The sequence below is a fragment of the Gossypium hirsutum genome, chromosome A13, assembly GCF_007990345.1.
Source record: "Gossypium hirsutum isolate 1008001.06 chromosome A13, Gossypium_hirsutum_v2.1, whole genome shotgun sequence".
NCBI classification, from domain to species: Eukaryota; Viridiplantae; Streptophyta; class Magnoliopsida; order Malvales; family Malvaceae; genus Gossypium; species Gossypium hirsutum.
In genome coordinates this window covers 108829932-108841356 of record NC_053436.1, presented here as the reverse complement: position 1 = coordinate 108841356, position 11425 = coordinate 108829932, and the positions used below count along the sequence as shown (strand labels likewise).

Sequence of the window (11425 nt, the reverse complement as noted above, 5' to 3'; positions counted from 1 at the left end):
TTATATGTCACGTCAATAATAATTTAATAATTATAAAATATTTAAAAAATAAAATTAGTCAAAATTCAAAAAAATAATATAAAAATTTAAAAAATTAGCATGAAGTAGATGTAGCTCGCCATGTAAGCTGCTGTGTTTAAAAGTTTAATATTTTAGCCAATATTTCAGTTAAAAAAATAGCAATTTGACTATTTTTAAAAGGTTGATAGTCAAATTTGACTATTTTTAAAATATTGAGATTAAATTTATCTAAAAAAAATGCTTAAATGAAAAATTAGCCCTTAAACTATAGGGCTTTTCCCACTTGGCGGCCAAAAAGTTTTTTTTTAGTCAAAAGTATCACCAAAACTTTGATTTCGTTACCACTTCTGACATAAGGTATATTTAGATATTTTTAATTTTTTCACCGTTTTTTCTTTCTTTCATCTACTCTTCTTCTCCTTCACAACCCTAGCCAACTTCTTCAATCTCTCTTCAAAGCAGAATATTTTATAATTTCATCACACAATTTTCCTCATATCGCTTCAGTTTTAAGGGAAACTCGTCACACAATTTCAAACATCTAGAAAATTTCCAATTTCATTACCTCTCACTTACGATCTGATTCAACCATTTTGTAGTCTAAAATATAAATAGTAATTTTTCCAGGAAAAATTCAAAGCTAGCTTTTCATCCCCACTTTTTTGAACAATAAAAAAGAAAAAAACCCATTTAGGTGTTGATTTTATTTACCCTCTATATATTTAATTTTTTTATTTAATAAAAAAATATCGCATATCACAATACACTTGGTTAAGGTTTTTTTTTACAAAAGATTAACAGTTGAATAATCGAGTACTTTTTCAATTGATGACATTTGAATATTCAACCACTTCAACTGCTTCTTCCTTGGGATTTTTGGAGTTTTGCTTTTGTTTTGAATGTTCAACCACATGTGCAATGCTTGGATGATCAAATTAAAACTTTGGGAAGTTGATAGAGACCTTATTACCAAGCTATAAATAGACCTAAACTCCTATGTAAAGAGAGCCAAGTTAATTTACAGAATAATTTAGTTCAAGGAAACACTTCCTTAAGAGTATAAAAAAAAAAGGTTACCAACATGAGTGCTGCTGCTAAGATTGAGTTCCCAGTCATTGAATTCCGTTCATCGGATTTGGAGCGAGGAACTGATGGGTGGCACCGATTGTGCAAGAAAGTTCGAGAGGCTTGTGAGACTTTCGGTTGTTTTGAGGTGGTGTATGACACGATATCGACGGAAGTTCGAGAGGAGATGTTTAGGTTGATGAAAGAACTGGTTGAGGTCCCAGTGGAGAGAAAACAAAAGAACGTTCTTCCCTCGCCTACCCATGGCTGGGTTGGACCAAACAGTCACGTTTCTCCGTTGTATGAAGGCTTTGGACTTGGAGATGTCTCCAATTATGATTCTGTTAAAAACTTTGCTCAACTTATGTGGCCTGAAGGTCACCCACGCTTTTGGTAACAACAATTCTTTGACTTTTCTAATTTCACAGGCTGTATTGGCTTTGATAATTTCTAATTTGAGTTAAGTGAATTTGAATTATTTACTTTTTATAGTTAAATTGAGTCGAGGTTAATCAAATTAATTTGTTTATATTTAGAATTGATAATGTATTAAAATAGATGTCCAAGATACGCTAAGGGATTATAAGTATTGATATTATATGAATAGTTAGGTTAAATTTTGAGTCCTCGGCTAAATCACACTGGATTAACTAAAGACTTGACTTTGACTCTGACTCTGATTTTGACTTTAATCTCATATTCAGAATTTGATTAACCCCTACCACCTACAACTTAAAAAGAAATTTCTTAGGTTTGTTTCCTTTTCTTTCATTAATTTATTGGACATTTTTTTAGGAATGATTTTTTTTTAGTGAAAGAAATTGTAGTAAGAAAATAGAAGAGAGGATTCTAATTTTTATATACGTTACCTCTTAAGAGTGGCTACGTGTATTAGCTCCAGAGTCAAGTTTTTATCTTTTTCACATAATATATTTGGATTTGAACTCATAACCAGTTGTGAAGCTAGAACAATCTTTTAAGAGCTTGAATGAAATTTTAATTTTTTATAGTTTATATCTTTATAATTTTACCTTTACTAATTTAAAAATTTAAAATTTTTTAAAGGGCCTAAATAATAATTTTCTATTTTAGGGGGGTTGGGCCCCTTTCCACCCCCTAGATTTGCCTCAGCTCATAATATACTTAGAATCATAAATTTGAAATCTTACAAAATTTAGAATCTAACAAATCATTTCCGTTGCTTGATCTTTTGTCCCAGTGATACTGCACATACCATGGGAACACAATTGGAGGTGCTAAACAAGTTAATTTGGTTAATGCTAATTGATAGTTATGGATTAGGAGATGATTCACTGAAGATGAACTACACAACGGTTATGCGGATGATGAAATACATGCCCCCTTCACCAGGGGAGAATGAGATAGGATTCTTTGCTCATACTGATAAACCTGCCAGCACATTAATTTGTGAGAATCAAATTCCAGGGTTGGAAATTGAGGTCAACGATGGCCAATGGATCAAGCTGACTAATTTATCTTCTTCTTCTTTTGTCTTCGTGGTTGGAGATCCTCTCATGGTATGTTTATATTGTTTATATTCAATTTTTAATTTACTAAGAACTTAATTTATATGATCTATATGAAAAAATTTGAAATACAACTGCTACTTTATTAAAATATCAATTATATAAAAATTCATCAAACTTAACTAATTTTTAATTTTTAATTTTTTTATTTTTTGTGTTGTTTGAGATTTTGAGAAAGAAAACTAAATATAGATTCTTTTAATAACCTACCCTTGGTATGGATACCTTTGGTCAATTTTGCTCCAAAACATTTGAAAATTTTGTTAAAAACCCCTATAAGGAATTTGAATTATTTCAACATTTAAAATCAATTCAATTCAATCCAAAACATTCCAATTTCCACCACTATTACTACAGAATCATATCACAAATACATGAATTTTTAAACTCATAATGATAAACTCAATTCAATAGTATTAAAGTATTTCATTTGCGCACCAAACTAACTCAACTTCTCAAAGTCTGCATATTAGTCATTTTAGCAAAAACTTACACCAAGTACCTATGTACATGCCATACTAACTCCAAAATTTATATAAACCCTCTTGTCACGAGGGGGTGATGATGAGATGGGATGCTCTCGACCTCGATAATAGCCCAATAGGATCAACTGTACCTACTTGTTGGAAAACTAACGCGTTAAGTCTGTAAAAACTTAGTAAATACTTCAATATATGAAAATCTACAACCAATAAAAATAAACAATATTTATTATATAATTATATACATACTTCATATGAATTTAATCCCTAATATTCAATACATTTACCAAGGTTGTACTTATCGTTACTTACCATAATCCTTTATTTATTTTAAGTGAATTTATGATATTATAGCCTAATGTAGACTAGCTAAACATTTAGGATATACAAAAGGGATAAATTAATGCATCTACATGAGATTTATTTATCATCAGACCATTACATGTATTCATTTAACAGAAACTGTTACAACTTTATTCTTTTCACAATTCAGTCTTTATTGCAAGAATTATAACTTGTAAATCTTATTCACACTTATCACACACAACACCACAACTTTCACAATCTTTCATCTAAAACCATTTTTTTCTTCTAGAAATATCATATCATATTTTAATTCCATTACAAATTAGTCATTTTTCCATTTTCATCACAACTACCAAAATTGCACAACATAAATTAAGATTATAATATTTACATTACTTTCCTCTAATAATTACTTCACATAACATTATGATTTTAGTGATTAAACTACTTAATTTACATAATTTCCTAATTAACATAGCTTAAACAAGGTTAAATACTTGAAGTACATACAACCAAAAATTTGGATGATAGATTCTTCTTCCTTCTTACTCTTTAGCCAACTCTTTCCCTTTTCCTTCAATTTGATCTTCAATTTTCTTCTCTTCCTTTAAAGTTTTGATGGAGAGAAATTTGGGGCGACGGTTTGCTTGTGGAGAAAGATGATAATCTTTTCATTTTTCTCTTCCTTTCTACACAATTCTACTAAAAAATCTAATGATTTAAATAAAAATGGTCAAATTACTATCTAGTCCCCTAGCTATTCATCTTTACACTAAGACTCCTAATCATTATGCCTATAGATATTTACTTGGCCAATTACCATTTTACCCTCAATCATATTTACATTTCCATGTATGAGTCATATTTTTACTTGGTAAGATTTCCTATTAGTCTTTCCTTGGTTTTCCATCTTTTCCATATATTCTCATAACTTTCTAGTTTCATACTTTCACCACAACAATTTCTTTACTCTTTCAATTTAGTCAATGCTTTTATTTAAAAATTTCCCATGTAAGGAGTATTTTCTAATTTCCTATCAGGTCTAAAAACTTTCTAATTTCATACTCAAAGTCTCTATTTGTTCTATTTCAAAAAATTCTCCACTAATTCCAAACTCGATCCATCACTGTACCTAATTTCGAGTCAAAACATGGTTGTTACAATAATAATGTAAATGACTATTATTAGATAAATTTATGACTCCAAAAAGTTGCAACAAAATCAAACACCAAAACAAGGCGAACAAACTCCAAAAAAGAAAACTTAGGCAGTCAATGCTAGACCCCAAGTCCCCATCAAACAAAAACACACCCATTAATCTCACAGCTTCATGAAGAACTCATATGCATCTTAGCTTCATGAAGCAACTCATCTCCAATTCACGAAACAAGCCTTTAAAAACAAACTCCAACATAAGCCCGCATAAATCCATAAACATTTGCCACCAATCCATAAAAGAACAACCCAAGCAAGAAATCATAAGTAGAGTGATGTCAACAATTACCATAAAATATTTATGGATGTTTTTATATTAAATCTCTGGTTCAAATTTTGAATAACTTGTTTATCATGCTCATAATATATATTAGACTATTGACATTGAATGTGAATGCTTATCATAAAATTAATACTTATCAATATTGATTTTGATCATTAAAGGCATGGAGTAATGGGAGATTGAAATCAGCGAAGCACAGAGTAGTAATTAGAGGAGACAAAGATCGTTTTTCTATAGCAGCTTTTGTCTTACCAAATAAGGGTACCATAATCAAGACACCCAAGGAGCTTATGGATGAGCAACATCCTCGGGTTTTCAAGGACTTTGATTTCATGGAATTCTACTCTTTTGCCTTTTCCGACCCAGCAAGGAGCAGGGATAGTGGCCAGGTGCTCTATGATTTTGCTGCTCTCTCACCACCAGTTTCCATTTAAAATCTTGCCCATTTCGACAAGTACAATCCCAGTTACAAATAATAAATTGTGTCCTATACTCAAGATCTGCATTCTCGTGTTGTATTACTATGTTGTGGTTAGTTATAATTGTGTGATTGTATGGTGCTAAGGTTATTAAATCTATCGTGTAATTTAGTTCACTTATGTGTTCTTTTATCTTTTAAATAAATAAATAATAAATAAAGAGTCCAGAAAACTGTTCTATTTACTTTTGTATGAAAATCTCCTAGCTGACTTTCTTTATATCATCTTTTGTTTTCATTCACCTTCAGGTGTGACAATGTTGACGTCGTATTTCCACGGTATCACCTTATCGTCCTGGTAAGAGAAAGGAGATGGTACTTCGATTATCACTTTTGGTTTCACCGGCTCCTTCTTCGCATCATAATAAATTATTAACGATCGGTCGGTGCTATATGGAAAACCTGACAATTGATTGTCAGAGGCACATATTTCTCCTCTATCGGCCTTTTCGCCTTTATAAAAAATCCCAATCTCCTTATTATCCATCATATTTTGCAGTAATCTCCTGAACCCCTCGCAGGACTGAATGTCGTGCCCCTCAATACCATGGAATTTGCAAAAACTTTAACCTTTTGCATTTCTTCCTTCGAATACTCTGTTAAGATGACAGAGCAACCCCTTTTCAACTAGTACATCCAAGATTTTCTGCAGAGGTGTTCCTATTTCAAAAACCCATCTTCTACTTTTCCGTTTGTCCTCCTCTCCCACTATGCTCATATTTCCTTCGGTGTGGTTTGGGAATGGGTTCCCGGCCGTACTGCCAATACCATCAAATCGCAAAATGCCCGCATCGATGAGTCATTGAACTCTCCTTTTGAAGGAAAGGCAGTTTTCCGTAGAGTGTCTCTGGTTCCCAGCGTGATATACACAACTAGCGTTAGGATCGTACTATTTCGGGTACGAGGGTTTTAAGGGTGCCATGTAATGGGGAGATATCAATTCCAAAAGTTTTGGGTACAATTCCCCATACGACACAAGGATAGGAGTAAATTGCGGTCTCTCGGGATTGGGCTTTGCTGGTCTTGGTTCGTTTTTGGGTTGGCTTTGGGTGGGTACAATGCTTTGTGGGAATGTGGCGAGGGGTCTTTGGTTCTTTGTGGCGTATACGGGGTAGGAAGAATGTGGTGCTTGGTGATAAGGGGTTTGAGGAGGATAATAGAAATTCGGAGGTGGATAATTTCGAGGTCGGGGTTGGTTTAGATATGGCTTCGGAGTGTAACGACTTCCAGCTCCCACTATATGGGTTTTTGGCTCTCTTTTCTTTACGGGTGCTGCCCTTCTTGAACTGTCAGAACCTTTCATCCTTCCACTCTTTATGGCATTCTCAATAAGTTCCCCGGATATCACAATATTCGCAAAGTCCTTTGTGGCGCTTCCCACTAGTTTGTCATAGAATGGCGCTTTCAACGTGTTGATGAAAAGGACCGTTATCTCAGTTTTAGTTAGTGGAGGCTTCACTTGGGCCGAGATATCTCTCCACCTTTACGCATACTATCTAAAGGTTTCTGCTGGTTTCTTTTCCATCATTTGTAGAGTCATTCGATCAGGTACCATATCCGATACATGCTTGTACTGCTCACTGAATGCTGACGCCAAGTCCTTCCAAGATCGGATCTTTTTCCTTCTAAGCTGGTTGTACCACTGAAGGGCCGATCCTACTAGACTATCCTGAAAACAATGTATGAGTAGCTTATCTTCGTTCATATAACCGGTCATTTTCTGGCAAAACATGACAAGATGCGCTTTGGGACATCTTGTCCCATCGTACTTTTCAAAATTAGGTACCTTGAACTTCGAAGGCAGAATTAGATCGGGTACCAGACTGAGTTCTTTAGCACCTAGTGGGGAGAAGACTTCAGTGCCTTCTATCGTTGAGTCTTTCCTCTAAGCTCCTATACTTCTCTTGAGCCTCGTGATCACCGGTTTTCAACTTGGCTATTTCTGCTGGATCGTCCAAATCTGGAACGAGTGGATCAGCAGGACTAGCCCCCGGGTTTGATACGAACATTCTTTGCCCCAAATTAACAGGTGGCGCAGGTCGTTGCTCCAGGCCTGTAGGTTCCCATTGAGCGTACCCTCTTTGTGTTGCGTAGGTGTGCGGTGAAGTAAATCCTGGAGGATGGGGCGGATCTTGATCGAGGTTAACCCTTGACTGTGGTTCCACAACGTCAGGGTTTATAGGTCCCTTTCCTTTTACCAGAACTGACATCATTTCCATCATCTTGGCCATTTGATCCTTCTGTTTGAGCGATTCTTCTCGAGATCTCACCATTAAGTCTCTTGTCTCTTGCTGTGACTTGGTCAACTACTCTTGTAATTCCCTTTGGATTCTTTCCATCCTTTCAATCCTTTCATTGAATTCAGTCTCCATTACTCTAGCTTGTCGGCGTGTCCTATACAAATGACGTGGTTCCAGTCTTATGGTATTATAACTGCGAATTGTATGTTTTAACCTCAGCGAACGATTATGGGATATGCAATGAATGAATGAATGTATAAATGAATGTTAGTCATACATGAATATGCAAGAATTTAGTGTTGATTTCAAGACGGCCCCTATTTAGGCATTTCATTTATCAAAAGAGTCCATTACAAAATATTTTACCACTTTCGATTCAGCCATTACACAAACTTCCTAGCTATATCGCCATATTTCTTTACTCGTGCTAAGAATTCTGATATGTTTGATCTTCGACTTGGAGGGAATTGACAAATGAGAATTTCAGCTTCTTCCGATAATTGTACCATGTGCATGGCTACCCCACGAACTTCATTGATCAAATAGCTAAGTTGCATTTCTTTTTCTTGGAGGCCTTCTTCGTAAGCACGAATGTCTCTATCATACTGACTATTCTTTTCTTCCAAAGCCTCCAAGGGAGTATTTAGCTGTTGTTGACGATCTTGCAGCATGTCTTCTAAATCTCGTATCCTCTCTTTTAGTTCTTGACATTTAGATCGACTAGTCATTACCTCGGCAGACAAAACATCATATTTGGCGTTCTTCTTCCTTAGCTCCATCATAGCCCGCGCAATCTTTTCTTCTTCTTTTTTCGCTTTTCTTTTCCAAAATTTCATCCCATCTTTGATGTTGCTTAAATCTTCTTTCCGTTTCGCTGATGATTTGCCCAACCCACTATTCTTGATAGTGACTCTTAATTTCTTATTTTCCAGATGAAGATCTCTTAAGTCATTTCTTACGATCTCAGCTTCTCTTTAAACTTTCTCAGCTCTGAATCTTTCAATTTGAACATCAATCTTCAGCTGGTAATTTTCCTCTTAAAGGGCACTAAGGTTCCGTCACATCTTGGCTTTTTCTCGTTCAAATTCCATTCTTGCCATTTCCAGCTCTGATGACATTTCTTCCGAGAAAGGATTCTAGAAGGTATAATTCGTTGACAAGACTTGCTGACTATTTACTCGTTGTTTTCTCCATACATCATAATCCTGGGTGAAAGTATCAGCGTATAAAGCCAATTCCATCAGATGAATTTTCTTCCAAGACTTCGCCGTATCTCAGACCCTTTTCATATAACCCTCGCCTGCGAAAGCAAATTAGAACTGTGCTAATCCTCCAGTGGCGGGTATGGATTGTCGCGAAGAAAATTACCTCTGGGCCAATAACGGAGCACAACCTACTCCCCCCCATAATCCAAGCAGTGGCACCCAATCTTGGTTTCCAACCTTGTATAATAGCACCGAAGGCGGATCCACGGTAATCTCCAGGTTACATCTTCAGCTCGAAGGTTCTGAAAAACTGAAACCCAATGCTCTTCGGTGACATCCTTTGGCCATTCTTTCTCAAGATAGGCTTCCAACGGAGTGAAGGTTTTTGAAAACATGTGGTACAGTGTGCGCTCTACTTTCCAAAAATGGCTCAAAATCCAAACATTAAGCAATTGCGCACATCCGATAAAGCGTCCTTCCCCTTTTCTCCTACAACTGCTTAGGGATCTGAAGGTCTCGGCCAAAATAGTTGGGATAGGGTTGATTCCTTATTTTAACTTTTCAAAGAAGTCTACTACTGCAACTCTATATGTCCCAGAACTTTTGGGAAGACGACCAATTCGTAAATGGCCAAAGCGAACAGATCACTCTCTTCAAAATATCGGGATGGTTTAGGACTAAATCCCGCAGGGAAAACCATGAAATACAGCTGATTTCATTCTTTTTCTTTATTTGTTTCTCAGCCCATGTGTCGGTCAAGCTAGTCAACTTTACCAGCTTTTTCTTGAAAGTCATCAGCTTGGGCTCCTTCACATAAATCTTGTAGAATTACACATTATCAATACGAAGCAAAGCAGCGTACTCTTCTACGGTTGGGGTCATATCTTCTTGATTGAAGATGAAACACTGGTAAGCCGGATCCCAGAATCTGATCATGGCCTGAATCAATCTTTCATCTATGTTGACAGCGATCAGGCTGGCTATATCCCTGTACCTTTCAGTGAAGATGCCTCTAGTGTCCGAATCCCACTGTTTCCAAATCTAAGTCAAGTCATCAAGGTTATTCTGACGAACGTTCACAGTTACGTGCTCGGGTAGATTGGGAATACATCTTTCCATTAGACTGTCCCCTTTTTCTTTCTGGGTTCTTAGAGACCAATATCGGACTACAGCGTTTTTCTCGGTTGTTTGTAAAATCGACTCTTCCATTAGAAACCCGTTTTTAGCAACCGATCTTTAATCAACACCCTCCTGATATGATGCCTATAATGCATGATGCAAAATTAAAACAAAGACAAATACCTTGGTTAGTACGACAAATATGAACAGAGGAAAATTACAGAAAACCCAAATAAAAAGTGTAAAGAAATAAAAGGTAAGAGGTGTTTCTCCCATGTACTTATTTTGGTGATTATTAACGGACAGAGGTTCGGCATGGCTCTAATTAGGTGGCTCATATAGTTCACTATATGCGGTTTTGGTTCTAAATAAGTACTCGAATTGTCCGTACTATCATCTGCTAAGATTAGTACGAAGCCTCGATCATTGCCTATCACAGGCTTACGAGTTCAATTCGAGGGATCACATTTACTTATGCCTATGCGGAGGGACAAGTTAACTCACGAAAGCATAAGTCATATGTAACCCGAAAGTATTCACTAGCCTGTGCGAAGGGACGAGTTAACTCACGAAGGCATAGCGTTTACCTTCGTTTAAATGGACGGAGCCCGGGTAGAGAGCTCATGTTATGCAAAAATGCAGGTGCACGGTGTGTGGGGAGAAACTCACAAACCTTTACGTTTTATTTAAAAACTAAACCAAAACTAAAACCATAAAAATTTTAAAGCTGAAAAACAACCAGAAAAAACAAGTTAGAAGAATATATACAACACGATGCAAATGCATGACTTTTCAAAAACACAATTTTGGGACCACGACTAAATATTAATTTGAACAAGAAATTTTGAAAATTTTTACAATACGCGTTTAATTTGACTCGACTCTCAAAAATGCATCCCCAGTGGAGTCGTCAGCTGTAGCGACGTAAAATTTTTGTTTTGGTCGCTAGTTGAGGCGATTTATTGAAAATTTGAAAACTGACTTTCGATTTTATTTAAAAAAGGGGAGTCGCCACTGATCCTTTTTCCTAGGTGTGATTGAACACCTAATAAATCCTCTTTACAAGAAAATTTATTTTTTTAAACCAAAAGAAGGCTGAGTTTAGGTTTACGTCAAAAGCCAGAGAAAAAAATAGGGTTCGGGATTCGGTTACGCACGAGGAAGGTATTAGCACCCTCGTGACGCCCAAAATTGGTATCTTTATTAAACAACGTGTTGTCTTGATTTTCAAAAGTACGAATTCAATTTGACATTTAATCGTGATTCAATTGAAAAATGAGAATTTTTAGTTTTCGGTTTTTTTTAAGGGTGTTCCGTCTTTAACACGAGCCGAAGAATTTCACCCAACATAGCGATGAAATCGATGGATTAATGTTAAATCGGTACATTGCCTTATTTATTAAAAAAAAGAACAAAAATAAAAATCTTTAAAGCGGTGAACAGCGAGATGATACAAAAATGAGA

The 11425-nt window shown here is 35.7% G+C and overlaps 1 protein-coding gene across 1 annotated transcript; it reads left to right on the top strand.

Moving 5' to 3' along the window:
- Positions 1 to 1026: 1026 nt before the first annotated feature.
- Positions 1027 to 5582, top strand: LOC107938602 (probable 2-oxoglutarate-dependent dioxygenase AOP1). The gene is made up of 3 exons (XM_016871823.2): positions 1027 to 1479; positions 2306 to 2624; positions 5081 to 5582. The coding sequence occupies exons 1-3, from the start codon at positions 1103 to 1105 to the stop codon at positions 5351 to 5353; spliced, it is 969 nt and encodes a 322-aa protein (XP_016727312.1). The 5' UTR covers positions 1027 to 1102; the 3' UTR covers positions 5354 to 5582.
- Positions 5583 to 11425: the final 5843 nt, after the last annotated feature.